Source organism: Ananas comosus, linkage group 10, assembly GCF_001540865.1.
Source record: "Ananas comosus cultivar F153 linkage group 10, ASM154086v1, whole genome shotgun sequence".
Taxonomy (NCBI): domain Eukaryota; kingdom Viridiplantae; phylum Streptophyta; class Magnoliopsida; order Poales; family Bromeliaceae; genus Ananas; species Ananas comosus.
This window is the reverse complement of record NC_033630.1, coordinates 1,682,568-1,703,080: the sequence shown is the minus strand read 5'-3', so window position 1 is coordinate 1,703,080 and position 20,513 is coordinate 1,682,568. Positions and strand designations below refer to the sequence as shown.

Genomic DNA, 20,513 nt, shown 5'->3' with positions numbered 1-20,513 from the left:
TAAAAAAAAAAAAAAAAAAAAAAAAAAAAAAAAAAAACCAGCATCTTAAATTTATATATTTTAAATCACAGAGTAGATCTAGTAGTGTAGTTTATCCTATATTAACTAACTTACCCGAAGCCGTGGCGGGCGTAGTAGGGGAGGTTGGAGAGGGCGGTCTCGTCGACGTCGAAGACCCAGACGTCGCTGCCGTTGCCGGCGAGGCGGAGGGCGGCGGCGTGGGCGGCGGCCTCGATGGCGACGACGATGGAGTCCTGGCGGTAGCGGTCGCCGAGCATGTAGTGGCCGACGTAGCCCTCGCAGGCGGCGGGGATGGTGCGCCACCCGCGCACGTTGTTGGCCTCCACCCCCACGCGCCAGCTCCCGCACGTGATCACCCCCTCCCCCTTCTCCCGCACCAGCTGCGCCCCCCACCCCACCGCCGGCCGCAGCTGGTGCACCACCGCCACCGCCTCCGGCGCCGACGCCGACGCCGCCGCCGCCCACCACCACAGAACGAGACTAATGGCGGAGAGCTTCATACTACTACTGTTACTCCTGCTGCTGCTCCTTGTACTAGTAGCAGCAGCAGCAGTAGTGATTGAGGGGTGTGTGTTTGCGCGCTCCTATCGCGTTAATTTCCGCCCCTTGGGGATTTGATTATATGTAATTATAAATACAGTATAGTTGAAAATATATATAATTATTAGAAATACAGCAGTTGTAATTATATATGTCATATTTGGTTTGATGTAATAGAAAGCGTTGTAATTATAAATAACTAGATTTTCACCCGTGCGATGCACGGCTAATATAATAATATAGAATAATAAAAATTAGGGATAATTTCATAGATGCCCCTCTAGGAACTATTAATTTTATCAATACCCTTCCAAAATTAATAATATCACAAATGCCCTCCAAAATGTGAAAAATTATCATAAATACCCTCCTCTAGTTAAGATCCGTTAAAGCCCATTTGAATCGGGAGTTAAAATTTTAAATACCAATTTACCCTTTATCTCTTTTTAATAGTAGAAATACTAATAGGTATTTCAAAATAATTTTTTGTAATCTAAATTTGAGTATTTAATATATAAATAGTAAATTAAATTATTAATATATTTAATTAATAAAAATATATAAAAATTGTATTTAAATATAGTAGTTTTATCTGATTTTGGTTTTGTTTTGGTTTTGGCGTTTCAGTTTAGATTCGGTTTAAATTAAGACCAAAACTATAATAAATTTACATACGACGCGGATTTTATTTTTGGTACTTATTAACTAAAACTATCCTATTCAGCATTTGATTAAACTTATCCATTTTAAATTGAGTTTAGATAAAATTCCGTATCTATGTCAATTCACATTCCTAAATTAGTAATAGTAATTTTGAATATAATTATAGATTTATTTTTTCCTTATTTAAAAATAAATCACATAATATTGTTTGTCGATTGAAATAAAAGAGAGTTTGTTCAAAAGCTAAAATATATAATATTTCAGTTTTTTAATAACTTAATGCAGATAAAATATATCGAGAATAATTTTGATTAAAAAAATTTTAAGTTTTCAAGATTAAAGAAAGATCGGATAATTCCTATACATTATTTTCATTTATATAAAAATAGTTATTTATTTGATAAAAAATAAATAGAGCCATTAAATTTGGTAAAATCATCAAAAAAAACTAAAAAAATTCTTTTTTTTTATACACTGAAATTATGTTTTTTTTTTTTTAAATAAAATTAATTGGGATATCAACTAAAAAATGAAAGTTGAAGGGAGCTATTTCAAAATGGCATATATTGTTGAGGGGTTTTCCATACATTTTTAGTTAAAAGATATTGAGGGGTATAAGTCATTTTAAAAATTGACACAAATTAGAGTCAGTTATCACGTTAGGGTTCATTAAGGGTTCTCAATAATTTATAAATAATTAATATAAACTAATAATTTTAAATAGTTCGTAACCAAATATTCATATTTGAGTTAAATATTAATTAAACTAATAATTTTAAATAGTCGTCACCAAATATTCATATTTGAGTTGACACGTGGCCAAGGCACTATAGAAAGCCACGTGTCCAGCTTCTCACGTTGAGTTTCATTAAGGTTCTACTTTGTATAATAGTAATCTAATATTCAGTAATTAGTAATAGTAATTTTGAAATAAATTATAGATTTTATTTTTTTCCTATTTAAAAATAAATCACATAATTGTTTTGTCGATTGAAATAAAAAGAGAGTTTTGTTCAAAAGCTAAAATATATAATATTTCAGTTTTTTAATACACTTAATGCAGATAAAATTATCGAGAATAATTTTGATTAAAAAAAATTTTAAGTTTTCAAGATTAAAGAAAGATCGGATAATTCCTTAACATTATTTTCATTTATATAAAATAGTTATTTATTTGATAAAAAATAAATAGAGCCATTAAATTTGGTAAAATCATCAAAAAAAACTAAAAAATTCTTTTTTTTTTATACACTGAAATTAGGTTTTTTTTTTTTAAATAAAAAGTTAATGGGATATCAACTAAAAAATGAAAGTTGAGGGAGCTATTTCAAAATGGCATATAGTTGAGGGGGTTTCCATACATTTTTAGTTAAAAGATATTTGAGGGTAAATAAGTCATTTTAAAAATTGACACAAATTAGAGTCAGCTTATCACGTAGGGTTCATTAAGGGTTCTCAATAATTTTAAATAATTAATTAAACTAATAATTTTAAATAGTTCATAACCAAATATTCATATTTGAGTTAAATAATTAATTAAACTAATAATTTTAAATAGTTCGTAACCAAATATTCATATTTGAGTTAAATAATTAATTAAACTAATAATTTTAAATAGTTCGTCACCAAATATTCATATTTGAGTTTGACACGTGGCAAGCATATAGAAAGCCACGTGTCAGCTTCTCACGTAGGGTTCATTAAGGGTTCTACTTTTATATATAGTAATAGATAGATAGATAGATACGAAATTTAAGTTTGACCCTTTTTTTCGCAACTAACCATTTCAAATAATTCGCAACAGATTATTGCTTATTTCGCAACCAATAATTTTAAATAATTAATTATCTGCTAATACGAAATTACGTATTTCATTAATTAAATAATAATTTAAATATCCATATTTGAGATTGACACGTGGCAAACATATAGAAAGCCACGTGTCAGTTTCTCACATAGGGTTCATTAAGGGTTCTACTTTTATATATAGTAATAGATTTGTTTGGATGCATATAATTACGAAATAAATTTTAAAATTTTATCATTTTATATATACGATAATAAGATTATCTTTAATGTAGAAAAATAAAATATTTTTTATTTCAAAAATAATTAGGGAAATAAGCTTATCTTTTTCTTAAAAAAGTGCTCTCTCCAACTTTTGCAGTTGGAATTGGGGCCAATTTAGACACAGTTTCAATTGCTGTAGTTAGGCATTCTCCTATAATTCTTATTGCAGCAGTTGGAGTTAAATATATCAAACCAAACACCGAATTTCTATTTATATGCAATTATAACTGCCCAATAGAGTTGGTGCCACATGGAGTTGAATAAAAAAATAAAAATAAAAACGAAAACTATAATATAGAAAATTTCTCGATAAATATTTTTTTTTACTTTTTTTTCTAACTTTTAAAATTTATTATTTTTAAAGAGTTACAGCATTAATTAAGAAGACAAAATGATCAAATTATTCTTACTTATTTTATAAAAAATATATTTTTTTAATATACTTCTATAATTTTCAAAAATATTCAGGATAAAAATTATAATAAAAGGACGAAATAGTGACAGAACATAATGGAGGGGACTAGATGTATTAACTTAAAATTCTTCGTCTTTCTTTTGCGAAACTCTTGTCCCTTTGTTTTTACTTCATATAGACAAATTTATTACTTAATGAATGAAGCAAGTTGGGTGCTACATTTTTTCTCAAAAAAAAAAAGTAAATATCTTATTTACAAAATTATAACTGAATAACTGTAATGACAAATACAAAAAAAATATGTATAATTTGTGCCAAACAAAGAAATATAAAAAAAATTAAAATACATAAATATTTATATGGTTCGACTAGTACTGACCTGCTTTTATTATAATCTAAGTAGAATACAGAATATGCCTCTCTTTACAAAATTCTAGCATCTAAAAAATATATTCATATTCCCTCTCATTTGATGAGCTGAATTAGTGAAATCAAAAATATATTTATATTAGTGATCAAATCCCATAAAACTAGAAATAATCACAATAAAGTTAGATATAATCTTAACTTAATATATAGATTGATCGAAATAGAATATCGCTAGAAAATTTCACAGTTCAAGAATTAGAGGCAAATCTAATAACTTATTATTTTGATACTTAGATTTCTTAAATATCGTGGAGTGTAAATTTATTACATGAATTTTGTGTTTGAAACCTTTATTATTGTATTTTAATACAGGTATAATATATATAAAATCGAAAAAATTATTATATGTACATCCTTAGTAGGGTATAAATCTTAGGCTTGTAACGTTTCTATATCTAAGAATTCAAAAATTATTTAGCTTTTAGTTAAAAGATTAATTTATAAATATTATATATAAGAAAATAAGTGATGAATTAATATGATTCGTAAGGATCTATGGGTGTATACGTTAAAACTAAATATTCGGGGTGTGTAGTATTTCTCATGTAATAATAATAATAAAAAAATGTGCTTGTGCACCTGGTACATAGAAGTCTACGTCTTATCTTCTGAGAGGTTCTTCTAAGGGACAAAAAAATATCAGTTTGACTAGTCAACCTGACTCTTTGTACTGGACTATTACAATCACACATTCATTGCGCCATGTGCACAAAATGTCGCCATACGAAATGCCACATATATATATATATATNATAGTAGCCTCTCTCTATATATATATATATATATATATATATATATATATATATAGAGTCCGGCTATGGTGCTTGTAAAAGTACCAAGTATTTGATGCTTGTAAATTTTTTACCGTTAGATCTACGCCTTTGATCATTTTCACCCGTTAGATTATACTATTCAACCAACCACCACTTAACCCTATGGGGCCTACATTATCTTAACTGCATATTCCTTAATCCAATGGCTAAAAACTTACAGGTACCAATGACTTGATACTTTTAAAAGTATTGAGCTCAATTTTATATATATATATATATATATAATCCGACTGAGATACTATCAATAGTATTAAAAATTTAGTACTATCAAAATTTTCATTTAATTATTTTTATCCGTTAAATTATACTATTCAACAAACCACTCACTCAACTCTAGAGGGCCCACATCACTCTAACCATATATTTCTCAATCCAAGAGTTAAAAAACTAATAGCACCAATAGCTTGGTGCTATTAATAGTATTTTAGTCTAGTTCTATATGAGTCCGGCTATTATGCTATTAATAGCACGAGGCACTTGGTGCTATCAAGTTTTCCGCCGTTAAATTTACCTTTTTGATCATTTTCACCTGTTAGATTATACTATTCAACCAACCAACCACTCAATTCCAGGAGGCCCACATCATCCTAACCACATTTCTCTTAATCTAATGGCCAAAAACTTGGTAGCACCAATAACTTGGTGCTATTAATAGTATATTAGCCTAGTTCTATAGGAGTCCGGTTACTATGCTATTAATAGCACGATGCACTTGAGAGATGGATAGCACGTTATCCGCTTTATTTTATTTCATTTAAAAATAAACTTAGTTTAAAATATGAATCAACTAGAATTCAAACTTGGATCTCGGGTACCAACCATCAAACCTTTTGCCACTTACTCTGGGGACGGTCGGTGAAACCATAAGAACGGTATTTGAAGTTTACCGGGAAAAAAAAGTTGAATAAAATACAATAGTATTACCTGAAGATTAGCCTTTGTCCAATAGTGGTATCCGGCATTCAAATCCTGCAGATAAATCCTGCAGAATTGCAGAATTTACCTGCTGATTCGGGGATGGCAAATTCTTCTGAATATTAGACCTACGTGCTACCGAACAATGAAAAATTATAAATAAACTAATATTTTATTAATTAATACATAAAAATGCTGACTTATAAATAATTATATAAAAAAAAATTATAATGAAGAAACAAGTAAAAGAAAAGCGGGCGCACCCGAGCCGTCCGATGTTGGAGATCAAGGTCTCATCAACGTCGAAGATCCACGCGTCCATCCCATCGTCTCCCATCCTCACCGTCCGTGCAAAACCCAGCGCCTCGTTCGCGTCCGCATAGTGTCCGCCCCTGCGAGCGTAATAACCCGTCACGTGCTCGTCCACGCAACTCTCCCGTGTTCCCCGCCCCCGCCCACCCAACGTGCTCATCGTCTCCGCCCCGAGCCGCCACGTGGCGCAGCTGAGCCCGTCGCCGCCGTTGGATCGGTTGCGGTTTTCGACGGTGGTGATTCGGAGGAGGCGCCGTTGATGGAGAGGGAGAGAAAGAGGAGGTGGAGTAAGAGGAGGCGCTGGGAATTTTTCTTTTCTTTTTTTTTTTGGAGTAGAGATTGAGAGCAATGAGAGGAGTAATATAAATAGGATGTGGGTGGAAAATTTAAAATGGCTCTCTTTCAATTTTAATTTTTTTTATTTAAATTATTGCAGTGAATTTAATGTCATTATTGTTTTTTTATAATTGATTATTCCAAAAGTTTACTATGACAACGATCTCGAAATATTTTTACACAGCAATGTTAATAGAACTTATACTTTTGTAAATTACTCAAATAATAATGTAAAAATTTAAACATAAATAATAGATGAAATTTTCATCACATGGGCGGTGGGCTTTTTTTTTTTTTTTTTTTTCAGCAAATCTGGCAGAACATTATCCATTGGCCTTATATTAATTTTCTTTTATTATTATTTAATGCGAACAAGTGATTCATATTAAATATGAATAATTATTAGAATGTTATTATCCAAGAACTTAAGTTTTTTTAAGAATAATCACTTGTTTCATAGTTATTTTCTTTACTATTATAACAATAGTTAAAAGTGCTAAGCACATGCCAAAGGAGTATCAAATTACTTCTAAACTCTGTTGTTATGAAAATTGTATTCTTCAAAAATTTTCGTGTCATACAATATGATCTAATGCAGCAGTCACGCGTTACTTGTAATTTTGTATGTCAATGTACTCGCATCATTCCAGTAATTTATGCCAACATATAAAACAGGACACCGACCGTCCCTAGAGCAAGTGGCAAATGGCTCGGTGGTTGATGCCTGAGACCCAAATTTGAATCCTAGTTGATTCACATTTCCAGCTAAGTTTATTTTTAAATAAAATAAACGAATCAGGTAGCGTGCTACCTATCTCTCTCTCTCAAAAAAGAAAAAAAAACAAAAAAAAAAAATAAAACAGGGACTCCATAGAGGTGTATTGTATGGCATTTTGACGCATTTGATAGTAGTTGCGCGACAATGCATTCAATGGCAATTGTGCCTAGTTTTTAATACATACATAACCATGAAAACTATGCGTATATTTATGTATTAGCTACTTGTCAGTTTTTGTTAGCATTCTACATTTTCTTTTTTGCCAATGAAAATTTTTTTTTGCTTTTCCGAATGATGATTTCAAATTTTGGTGTTATGAGGCTTCTAGATTGAGAACTGCGTAGCCTTTGATGTTTTCTAACTCTCATCCTAAAGTAATTTTTATATATTTTTTATTTTAATTTAATGTCCTATAAATATATATAGCAATTTAAAGTGGGCTTAGAGAAAATCCTATGACTACGTTTGGTTCGAGTATAAGTAAGAATTATTTATTCTAAAAATCTGAGAATTACTGTTCTCGGATACCAAATATAATATTTGAGAACGAAGAGATGAATAAGGACTTATTTTCTCCTTTATTCCCGAACCAAATACTGCCTATGGGTACTGGCCTTTGAGCTTGGACTTGAACTTGGCCTTAATTTTCTAAACAATTTGGTCAAACATCAACAAAGAGCCCAATATTTCATCCACAATTTTATTTTATTTTATTTTGAGAAATATACTGATATACAATACAGAGCGATTCACTCCGTTTAAAAATCAAATCAAGAAATATTTTGATTTCAGCTCAGATAAATTTCATTTGGATAAATTTAAAATCATTGGAAACAAACTGGAATTCAAAGGAATTTTGTTTAGCTAATTTTAATTTTGATGTGTTTATATTCTAGGAATTATTAACAACCTTTGCTGACGTGGTGGGCCGGGTCCAGGAAAACGATGTATCTAATTAACGGTGGAAACTGGATACTCCTCGACCTTTCCATTTCCTCTTTGTTTTCCACCGTATCATCTTCTCCCTTCGGCTTCTTCGATCCACACCAGTGTTCGAATCCCATCAGTGTTCGATCGAGAGCTCGCTCCTCTCCATCGTCATCATTGTCATCATCATCAACGTCGCCATGTATAGAGTCGCATCGTCTCGTCTCAAGGCTCTAAAGGTTGGATCTCACAAACCCTAACCTCAGAATCTCATAGTTGCGAGCTGAGAATTCCAACTTTTAGTGTCTGAGTTCATTGTTTATGCTTCGGATCCGATCACAAATGGTGTTAATTTTGTTTATTTTTGTTGATTTTTAAGCTGAATTGGTTGTAGTGGTTTGTAGATGATCGCGTCTTTTTTTGGATTTGGAATGGCTATGAGAATTTGCAGAATCCTTGTTGATATGCTCTATGTTCTTATGTTTTTAGGAGATTTGGATACGACAGTTGAATTTGTGATGATTGGTTTTGTTTTGTTACGTTGGTTTGACCACGAGGTAGCTTAATGTAGTCTCTGTTAGTGATTTAATTAGAATATAATTGTGTCAAATTATATTTCCAAAATTGTCTACGAACTTGAAAATTCGACCTCTAAATGAACATTTTTGTTGGTTTGTTATCAAATGGAGATTGGTTTGAACTGATTTGCAATTCGATGAGTTCCAGTGATTGGATTTGTTTTTTGAGTCTATTATTAAAAATGAACATATAGAACGCTGTTATTTGTGAATTGTGATCCTGTCTAAGTCTTGGACAGCAGTAAGCGTATTTTCGGACATTGAAATTTTCTACCAGTTGAGGAACTGAAATCAAGATAAGTTGCTAATCATCCTATTAGGTTAAACTGAACGAGGGCCATCCAAATTAGTGAGAATCATTTCAAATGATCAGCTATTAACTATCCTTAGCAAGAGAATTAAAGAAAAAAGTGGGCTGGAACTCCATCTATCTCACCAATTCAAATATAGCCAAACAGGGTGGTCAGATTACGATTTGTTATTGTTTTCATTTCAAGACTGAAATCAGTATTGGCAATACCTAATTATCTATCATTTGTTCTGCTAGCAACCTGGAGTCGATGCCCAAAGTCTGAATGCTGCTATTAGATTTGCTAGCACCAGTGTAGCAAAAAGGTCTTCTGGTGGCTTCTTTAGCTGGCTCACAGGCGGACGATCTAATCAACTTCCTCCTCTAGATTTCCCACTTCCAGGCGTCATGCTTCCTCCTCCACTACCTGATTATGTAGAACCTGCCAAGACGAGAATCACAACTCTTGCAAATGGTGTGAAGATTGCCTCTGAAACATCTCCAGTATGTGTGCTTTTTAATATGATTGTGAAATTTCAATGTAGTGTATCTGTTGGTTGTAGAGGTAAAAAATGTATAGAGAGCCAGAAAGCTATAGGCTATTTCAAACCGAACCTTAAACTTTAATATATACATATATATTTTAGTTTACATTCCCTTATCTTTTCCTCATTTTAGTTCAAGTTGTGTCCTACGGTCTATTAGCGTATTTCATTGAATTTAACAGCTCCATAAACCTGCAGTTCTGTTTCCTAAAAAGCGGTCAGAGACATTAAATTTAACAGTTTTGTTACTAAATTTAATGGAATCCGCAATTCAGCTGACAAAAATAACTCAAAATGAAATGAGCAAAAGTTTGAGGGCTGTCGAAAATAAAGAAAATAAGTTGGGATGGCTATTTCAAAATTATCTACAGTTGAGGGGTCTTTATACATTTTCACTGCTTTGGACAATATTGACTTAGATTCATTTGTCAGAGGCCTGCTGCTTCAATAGGATTATACGTGGATTGTGGTTCTGTATATGAAACGCCTGCAACTATAGGTGCATCACACCTTTTGGAGCGCATGGCTTACAAAACCACAACAAACAGGAGCCATCTGCGCATAGTACGTGAGATTGAAGCTGTCGGAGGAAGTGTCACTGCATCAGCTTCCCGTGAACAAATGAGTTATACTTTTGATGCTCTGAAAACTTACATGCCCCAAATGGTTGAGGTGCTTATTGATTGCATGAGAAATCCCGCTTTTCTCGATTGGGAAGTCAAAGAACAGGTATTTCTAGATATCTTGTAGAATCATTTTTGGCATCTACATTTGTTCTTCTAGGTAGTGAGTTATCATAATGTATAATTTGCAGTTAGAGAAAATGAAGGCAGAGCTCGGAGAAATTTCTAGCAACCCTCAAGGCTTGCTTTTGGAGGCTATTCATTCTGCTGGCTATTCTGGTGCATTGGCAAATCCTCTGATAGCTCCGGAATCTGCAATAAATAAATTAAACTCAACCATCTTGGAAGAATTTGTCGCGGTAAAATTGAGTTCCTAGATTGTATTATGCTGCTTTAGGAGGTGTTTGGTTTTTCAGAAAATATCCCAGAAAATAGTTTTTTGGTTGGAAAAGTATTTCCATCCGTTTGGTTGTAGGTAAAAGTAGTTTTCCTAGAAAAGTTTTTTTTGTTCAAGATTTTAGGGAAAAATAGTGGCTTTAAAACTTTTTTCCTCGAAAACAGTTTTCTGCACTTTTTCGAGGAACCAAGCACCCCCTTAGTGACTGCTTATAGTTTGCATTCTATCACTAATATTTCTTTTATGGCATTTAGGAAAACTACACTGCTTCTCGAATCGTACTCGCAGCGTCAGGTGTAGAACATGACGAACTGGTATCCATTGCTGAACCGCTCTTATCTGATCTTCCCAATGTATCACAATGTGAAGAGCCCAAATCTGCGTATGTCGGAGGGGAGTATCGATGCCAAGCTGATTCATCGGTGTGTGATACGGCAAAAATATGTTGTTTTTGGTCCCTTTTTTGTCTTATTCTTGTGATACGTTGGCATTGTTGTTCTTTTTGATTTGTGGATGACAGAAGACTCATGTTGCACTGGCGTTTGAGGTGCCTGGTGGTTGGCGTAAAGAGAAGGATGCCATGACTCTAACAGTACTTCAGGTTCAGGCCCAAATTCATTAGATATGTTTTTCACAAGTTTCTTAAATGTGGCATTATTTCTGTTGACTATTTGTAGATGATTTTTCAAGAACATGATTGAAAGCAGTGCAATGTTGTCCAGATGCTTATGGGAGGCGGTGGCTCATTTTCTGCTGGAGGGCCAGGAAAAGGGATGTTTTCTCGGTTATGTAAGTGACTCGTGCTGGTTATAGAATTTCTTGCAAGTTTCATCAAGATTGTGTCAAAATCCTGACTCTGATGGTCATATAAGCTGTAATTTCTGATTTCTAAAAATCATGGCTATCTGATTGTTATGTAAGCAGTAATTACCAACTTCTTTTTCACATTGAAAGCTTCTAGTACTGCAAATACTACTACTTGCCGTGGTTTCACAACAACTTTGAGTTGTTAAAACCTCGGTCTTTGGACGTTCGGGGTACGTGTGGTGTTTTAACTTGCATGGGCTAGGGGTAACTGAAATCCAGTCTTTTACTTGACTGGTCTATGTAATAGTACGTCAGCTTCTTCTAATCTTGTTCATTTTGTACAGATTTGCGTGTCTTAAATGAATTCCCTCAAATCCAGGCATTCTCCGCTTTTAACAGCATATACAATGATACCGGCGTTTTCGGAATTCATGCAACCACCGTAAGACATCATCTTCCTGATATGTTTGTACAGAAAATTATCCTTTAGGCTACTGTGCTACTTATCATAGTTTTTCCCTTTTCATTATTATCATTTTTATGTCCTGAAGCACTGCTCCGGCTTAACGGGGATTTTTTTTTTTTTTTGGGTTTGTTTTCCTCCTATGCTGAATGTCTCCAAACCTATGAATTAATAATGTGTAATAATATCTATTGTTTCATTATGCTGCATTGCTGCATGGGTGCAAATCGGTTATGCTATTATCAGATCCCTTATGTTTTTATCAATGGCACTCGTATCTTTTCTCTGCCTTTTCCATGGAATAATCTGGTTGAATGCGAACATGAAGACAAGTACGTCGACTAATATTTCCTGGAGTTGTATGTCTGTTTCTTGTTGAAAATGGCTTCAGTTTTTTCTGTGCATAAATCAGTGTATGTTTCTAAGATCTTAATATGCAGGTAGATTTGATCAGCTAGATACATTCCAACAGTTTTCTAATATTTACATAAATTGAACACAGTTCACTTCTATGCTTTCTTGGTCATTCTAGGGTATATTTACAGAATCCTAGAGGTGTCATAGGCAATGGACTACTTTCACAACAATTTCTATAGTTGGAGGTGTTTATAAAAAAGGATCTATGACAGGTGCTGAGCTTTTATAATTTTGTGAACTTTTGAGTAAGCCTTTCTTTTGCTTATTGATTATCTTACCTTCTCTTCTCTTCTCTTTTTAATCTTCTTCTTCTCTAGTTTTTCCTTTTGCACGTTGATGTTTTTTTCTTGCATGCATATGCCATTTTATTATTTTTATTTTTATTTTTTCTTTTTGCTGTAGATGAGCTTATTAGGAAATACTTTTTTGAACTAGGGTTCGGAGTTTGCTCCTAAAGCTGTTGATTTGGCAGCTAGAGAGCTTCTTTCAATAGCCACTCCTGGGCAAGGTATGCGGTTGCTCCATGTTGATAGCTGTTCTCAGCGAGTTATTTATTTTTTTGTTAACCCAAGTTACGCTCGTGTACAGTTGACCAAGCTCAACTAGATCGTGCCAAAGAGTCGGCTAAGTCTGCTGTTTTGATGTACCTGGAATCACGAGTATGTTATTGATATATTATATGCCATGAATTTTAAAGTCTTTCGTGCTGTTAAGTTCTATTGCTAATGCATTTTTTGCAGATCGTAGCTTCAGAAGACATAGGTCGGCAGGTTTTGACATATGGAGAAAGGTAATTTCCCATAATTTCATTGGTGAATCCTTTATAATGCTCTGCTGGGTTTTAACCGTAGTTCTATGCAAGGATCGTTCTAACTTCCATTTCAAGGTCTTTCCCAAGTAAAGAGATATCTCCTGGATAATTAAAAACATATATTGCAAGGCCTTTCTAGTGGTCTGGTTGCCAAAAGAGTGCGGGAAATTGTTTGTTTGTTTTTTTTTTTTTTGATATATATTTGCCTTTGAAGATTTCTAGAAGGTCCTTCAAACCTCCTCTTTGTGGTTTCTAATATGCCACCAACAATCTGGACAAACTTGATTTGATCATTCATTATCAGAAGTTCCAATACAACTTGGTTTCTTCACTTACTAAAAGCATCTATCAAGTTGTTCATAATATAAAGAAGTCATTCTTTTCATTGTAATTTTCTCTCTAGGAAACCTGTTGAGCATTTCCTGAAAGCCATAGACGGAGTTACATTGAAAGATATGACTTCCCTTGCCGAAAAAATCATTTCTTTGCCGCTAACAATGGCTTCGTGGGGAGATGGTAAGTTTCTACTTAGATCTCAAACTTATTGTCTTTATTCATATATGTATCTGTTTTGTTGTTTACTTGTTACTCTCTGTTGTGCAGTTATTCATGTACCAAGTTATGAATCTGTGAGCCGTAAGTTTCTCGCCAAGTAAAAGTTTTGACATCAGATAATTTTCTGTCCCTACCAAATTTCAGTGTTTGTATTTGCCGCTCCCTTGTCGTGGCAATAACTGCAAATAATAAAATGCCAAGAGAATTGGCAAGAGCAAGTCCTTTAGGATTAGTAACTTGCTTACATATTTAATTTCATACCCTTGTTTTTCCGTTGTTTTTGTCTAAGAAATTAGATTCGCCAAAATTTCGCCGGTGCAGATGTTATGTTTGCTGCACCAGTCGAATCATCCTTTGTGCTCGTCTATAATTTGGATATGCATTTGTAAAACACGTTCTCACTTCACCACATTTGTGAAACCTTGTTGTTGAATATGAGATTTTGAGCCTTCTTAGACTCTCACAAGTTCATCTTCTAAGCCAATTCATTACTGGCTTCGAATTTATATGTCAAAATAAATATCTGATGTCCTTTGTGAAATTCAACCTTTTCTGCGTGCGTGCGCACGACCCCACAAAATAGGCAAGAGAGATGTGAAAACTCGAATAGCTATATTTTGTTTTAGTAGAAGTACATAGCTTTCAATGCTCATTGTGTTTTATATTCATACAGCATGGAACTAGTCCACTCTCAAAAGATCCACACCATTGACATTTTGTTGGTTCTCACACGCACACAAAAAAAAAGGGGTCCAAATACAAAATCTCTGTGGGCACGCAGAGCAGAGCAATTGCCTTTTTCCTGAAGACAACGAAGAGAATGTCCGTTCGTGTTCTTAACTTGTGATCGCAAAAGAAGCTTCTAATCACGGCATATGTCGAACGTGGCGTACTTTTACTTGACAACAGTGGTTGACGATTAAATGAAGATGACGCTTAAGCTTTAATTATTCGAGACTAAAAATTGTGGGGCACGGCAAATTTGACTTGGTGAATTATAGTTTTATTTTCTGGGTGTCCTAACTTAGGACATTAGTCTTCATGTATGACTAATTTGGGGACAGCACGAAAACACAAGAAAGTATTGTTTTTTTTTTTTTTTTTTTTTTTTTTTTTTTGAGAAAGAGGTAGCGAGCTATCTTATTCATTCATTAAGTAAAATGAACTAAGCTTGCATGATGAAAGCAGCTAAGGCCTCTTAAGAAAGATAGAAAAAAGGTATGAAGTAAACAAGAAAGTGAAAAATAAAGGTAGAAGAGAAAGCTAGAGAGGGTGAGAGAGTACAGAAGTGGGTATCCCCAGCATAGAAAGAGGAAGATCTCGTGAATCGTCAAGGCAAATGCATCCAGTCATTCGTCAAGGTATTTACGCGCTCGAGCGCCCTGGTTGCATTGGGCAGGTACTCGTAGAAGATAGTGTTGTTAAGTTCCGTCCAGATGACCGTCCCTAGAGCAAGTAGCAAAGGACTTGGTGGTTGGTATCCGAGACCGAAATTCGAATCCTAGTTGATTCACATTTCTAGCTAAGTTTATTTTTAAATGAAATAAACGAAGCGGGTAGCGTGCTACCTATCTCTAAAAAAAAAAAAAAAATCAGAAAGTATTGTGTTTGATCGGTAATTGCGTTCTGAGTTAATATTTTTAACTCAATATCTTCAATTTAAATCTTCTTTTTTAATTATTAACTTATTAACTAAGAAAAACTTCAGATACCATATCTCTGATTTCGCACTTTTTTTATTTTAGTATCTTGTGGTTTAAAATGTTTCAATTTAGTACCCCGTAGTTTTAACAAAGTTAAAACTAAATGGTACTAAAGTGAATATTTAATAAACCTAGGTAGGGTATCTGAAGTTCTTTTATATAATTTAACAAAATATTAACGAAAGAGCTGAAAAAAAAAAGCACTAAATTGATACACTTTAAATTACATAATACTTAAGAGAAAAAAATATAAAATCACAGAGATAATATTTGAAATTTACTCTATTAACTATAATAATCTATCAATCAAATTCACATGCTGCTGCTGCTGCTAATAATAATAATAATAATAATAATAGTAATAACGAATGATCGGCGAAAGGANGCTCCGTTTTTTAAAGAGAGAGAGAGAGAGAGAGAAAAGTTGGCGGAGCGGAGAGGAGGGCAAAGATGGACGCCCGCGGGCCACGCGGCGCCCATCCGCAACCTCCCTAAACTTTTAATTTGGAAAAAATGCCCATATAATTTTTGTCCGCACGCCGGTGCGTCACGTTGAAATGCTCTAAATAAGAATTCAAAGCTGTGGGAGGTACTATATTCCAAAAAAAAAAAAAATCATGGTACGATTACTTTGGGTTTATGGTTACATCACATCACATTTGAATTAATTCACATTTACTTGCAATACCAGCCACAATCTTGCTACAAAGACTTTAATGTATATAACCAATCTTCTGTGTATGCACGGCATTTTCAAGCTGTCCAAATGTACGTACCCAATTATTATGGGACCAGCCAAACATAATTTAATTCCAACTCATCAACTTTAAATTGACATTTTCTACAATAATAGACTAAAAATCCTAGAATTGGACAATGAATAAGCTCTATGATGGTATTGGCATTTACAAAAAAGAATCAAATCATCAAATAATCAAATCATCAAATTTTCATCAAGCGCAATACAGGTACACACCGACGTGGCAAGCTAAATACCGTAATACAGTACACACCGACGTGGCAAGCTAAATACCGTATATACCAACTTGCAAATAACACGAAAATACACAACATTACAGTTGATTATTATTTCATTCTTGACAAAAGAATTTTTGAATTAAACATTCCTAAAACGTTGCTTACAGACAAATTAAAAATGAATATTGTGGCACAAAACATGCTTTCACCAAACCACTGTAACATAACAGGAATTTTTTTTTTTTTTTTTTTGAAGAGATAGATAGCACGCTACCCGTTTCGTTTATTTCATTTAGAAATAATAAACTTAGCTGAAAATGTGGAACATTTTTTAAATTGTTCAGTGCACCTTGATGTTCAAAATTCTTTAAACATGCATGTAATTTTTTTTTGAAGAGATAGATAGCACGCTACCCGTTTCGTTTATTTCATTTAGAAATAATAAACTTAGCTGAAAATGTGAATCAACTAGGATTCGAATTTGAGCCTCGAGTATCAACCACCAAATCCTTTGCCACTTGCTCTAGGGACGGTCGGTAACATAACAGGAATTAATACTGATATATTCTTCTAATATTATAACTTAAATAATACATTTTTCTCCAACACATGCTCAGGTGTCTACTCCATGAGAAACTGTTGCCTCAACCTGGTAAACAATTATGGCCAAGAAGGCAAGAACCATAGCATAACTTTCATTTATAAAATGAGACCAATTTTTTTATTTTTTATTTTTTTTTAGGACTAGTTTCACTATGTAGTACATAAACAAATTAAAATAATCTGAATCTCGACAAGTTACATCATTCATCTTGCAAATCGCAAAAACAACTTTGAAAATAGGAATTACCTTATGAAAATGACATAAAACTTACCAATATATAAAATATCCTAAGCCGTGAAAATTAAAATTAGTAACAACTAACAATTATGGCATATTCGCAGCTCAATTATTTGGCAATTGGTGTTTTTTTTCAAAAAAAAAAGATGTAGCACCATTTGTTTGAAATTTCGTTCTAAGGCCTCTCAGATTGTGTTTTAAAGGGCTGGTCCATGACGGACCAGGTGCAGCCAATAATTTACTATTTGCCACGGCACAAAGTTGCCAAACTCCCCTACGGGCCCTACTGTGGCGCCACGTGCACTTTAATAGTCCCGAACGGATAAACTTAGGTCCTGTTTGGTTGGAGGGATAAGCGATTCCCGCTATTTCGCCAAATGGAATGAAATTTGGCCGGAATATTTTATCCCGGTCAAACCTTGCTATTTTCGGTTATCCCGGAATAGCAAGGAATTTGTTATTCCACCATTTTGGTGGAATAGCACTATTCCAATCTTTAATTTCAAACTTAATTAAAATTATAAATTGAATTAAAACTAAATTATATAAATATAAAATGTTATATATTATAATACAATATTTTTATTATAAAATTATTAATTATACTATATTAATACATATTATTTATATTTAAATATTATAATAAATTCTTTTTATTAAATTTAAGTTTAAGTAGAATTTTAAAAAAAATTATAAATGTATTATAATAAATAGTTTTTATTAATTGTTCTCACCCCTATTTTTATTTTAAAAATTTAAAAATTAAAAATTTAATTTTTTTAAATTTATATATTATAATACATTATTTTTATTTTAAAATTATTAATTATACTATATTAATAATTATTATTTATATTTAAATATTATAATAAAATTTATAGTAAATTATATTTAAATATTATAATAAATTCTTTTTATTAAATTTAAGTTTAAGTAGAATTTTAAAAAAATTTATAAATTTATTATAATAAATTATTTTTATTAATTGTTCCCATCCCTATTCTTATTTTAAAATTTTAAAAATTAAAAATTTAAATTGTTAAAATTTATAATTTATAATCTCAAAATTAAAGTTTATAATTTTAAATTTTAAATTTTAAAATTAAATTTTGATATTTTAATTTTGAAATTTAAAATTTTATATTTTATATTTTTTAAATTTAAATTTGATCTTAAATTTAAAGTTTGAAATTTAAAATTTAAAATTTTGAATTTAAAATTTGAGATTTTAAATTTCAAATTTTGAAATTTCAAAGTTAAAATTTTAAATTTAAAAATATATATTTAAAATTTTAAAAATTTAAATTTAAATATAATAAGAGGATAATATGATTATTTTTTATTTATAAAATTCACTATCTTTCTTATTCCATCTTACCTAACCAAACGCTATTTTTTTATTCCCAGGAATAACCTAATTTTCATTCAAACGCAAAATTAATCTAATCCCTGTTTATATCTCAATTTATACCTATCCCTGAAATAGTCATTTTTTTCTTATCCTCGAACCAAACGATACCTTAGATTTTGGACGGTTGTGACGGTTGTGACGCTTGCATCATTCCAACCACATGTAAATTAAATTTCGTATTTTATAACCTTATAATAATATAAGCTTTTTGATCTCTAATAATAAGGGTTTCTATTTGTGCTCATGTTGCGTGACATCAATATAATAAATATATCAATATATAGCACGGGCTGTGAAAAGTACAGGTGCAGCCCACGTAAATATCCATCAAATTATATTTTCTATCAAAAAAATTAAAATATTTTTTGTAAAATTAAACGCCTTCCAAATAGGAAACAAAAAATGCTGCATATAAAGTAATTTTTTATAAGCTTAATTAAAAATTTGGCATCGGAGCAATCAATAGGATAATTAATGTTGGATTAGAAATTATTAGATTAATTAAAGTTCTATTTGAGATTAGGTGAGTTTGTGTTTTGATACCCTAATAAGTTTTTAACATCAGAGAAAAAAATCAATCGTGCCAGTAAGAACTTTTTGAATGATTAATTCAAAAATATAAATTTGGTAGAAATAGTTATTAAACATCTGTTACTGTGAAACAACCGTTGTACTCTAAAAGCTTAAGCTGTTAGAGAATGGTGTTTTAAACATTTGATACCATGTGAAATAACCGTTGTACTTTAAAAGCTTAAGCTGTTAGAGAACGGTGTTTTAAATATTTTTTATATTTAACAGTCACGACATAAGAATTTTTTAAAAATTAAATAGATATAAATATTTTTTATTGAGATTTTTTACATATTAAGATAAATAATTAGACAGAATTACATCTATAATCTTTTTTGAGAATAGGAATACGGACGTTGTGGCTCGATTTTATTTTCTTGACGATCAGAACGGATTTGGAACGGATTAATTTTTATCTTTAATTTTTTTTACTTTTACTTATCGTTTAAAACAGAAGGATGGAGACGAAAATTTTTTTTAAGCGAATCAACATATTAAAAGAAAATTTTCTTTGCCTTCTGTTCTATATCTTAGCGCATAGAGATTGAATCAAAATAAATTTTTTTAGTTTGTTTTTAACTTTTTCTTATCGTTTTGTACTCGAAGCATATTGAGACCAGAGCTTCACCGACGTAGATTTATTTATTTGTGGAAGGTAATTTTTTCTCTAGAAAGTTTTATTTCCATCTAAAATTTTTTTTCCTTCTCTGGAAAGTTTTATTTTCATCTAGAAATTTTTCCTTTCCCCTCTCTAAAGCTGGGCGTTGAATCTCGTGCATTGGCCAACGCCCCTCCCTCAACTTAATCTTTGAAGTGCCACGTCACAAACTCACAACGGGGAATCTAAGCGATCGAACGAGGGATCCTCTACGAATCCTGATGTATGAATTTACTACATCTTGCTTATTTATACCACTCTTTATTTAAGGATTAATTTCATATAGATATCTATAAATATAGTAAATAATAAATATATTTCTATAAAATTTAATTTTTTTATATTGTTTTTATAAAATATATGATATTTTCAAATATCTCCCTACCGTTAGAATTTATTAGAAAATTTTAATTAATCATAGGTTAGATATTTAATTCTGGTTGGTTTTTAATATTTTTATCCTTCTTATATTATATTATTGTAATTTTTAAAATGATATATTTGTGATGGTAAAATTAAAGATATAAACAGTTCTCTAATATTTTTCAATGGTAATAAATCAGAAAGATATGTTTAAAAATATTAGAACTTTTACAGAAACAATATATAAAAGTTAAACTTTATAAGA

At 31.9% G+C, this 20,513-nt stretch overlaps 2 protein-coding genes across 5 annotated transcripts in view; one reads left to right on the top strand and one right to left on the bottom strand.

Annotated features, from left to right (window-relative positions):
- LOC109716708 (stem 28 kDa glycoprotein-like) overlaps positions 1 to 702 on the bottom strand; it is a 7,173-nt gene extending 6,471 nt beyond the window's left edge. The window contains exon 1 of one of the 4 annotated variants that reach the window (XM_020242252.1): positions 115 to 702. In XM_020242252.1, the coding sequence (XP_020097841.1) occupies positions 115 to 521 (407 nt within the window). In that variant the 5' untranslated portion in view covers positions 522 to 702. The remainder of the gene's footprint in view (positions 1 to 114) is intronic. The other 3 variants (XM_020242255.1, XM_020242254.1, XM_020242253.1) reach the window with 3 other exon arrangements.
- LOC109716505 (mitochondrial-processing peptidase subunit alpha-like) lies at positions 8,290 to 14,187 on the top strand. The gene is made up of 13 exons (XM_020241992.1): positions 8,290 to 8,478; positions 9,365 to 9,610; positions 10,084 to 10,380; positions 10,466 to 10,633; positions 10,926 to 11,093; positions 11,192 to 11,272; positions 11,394 to 11,460; positions 11,823 to 11,920; positions 12,794 to 12,866; positions 12,947 to 13,017; positions 13,099 to 13,148; positions 13,573 to 13,685; positions 13,773 to 14,187. The coding sequence occupies exons 1-13, from the start codon at positions 8,440 to 8,442 to the stop codon at positions 13,823 to 13,825; spliced, it is 1,524 nt and encodes a 507-aa protein (XP_020097581.1). The 5' UTR covers positions 8,290 to 8,439; the 3' UTR covers positions 13,826 to 14,187.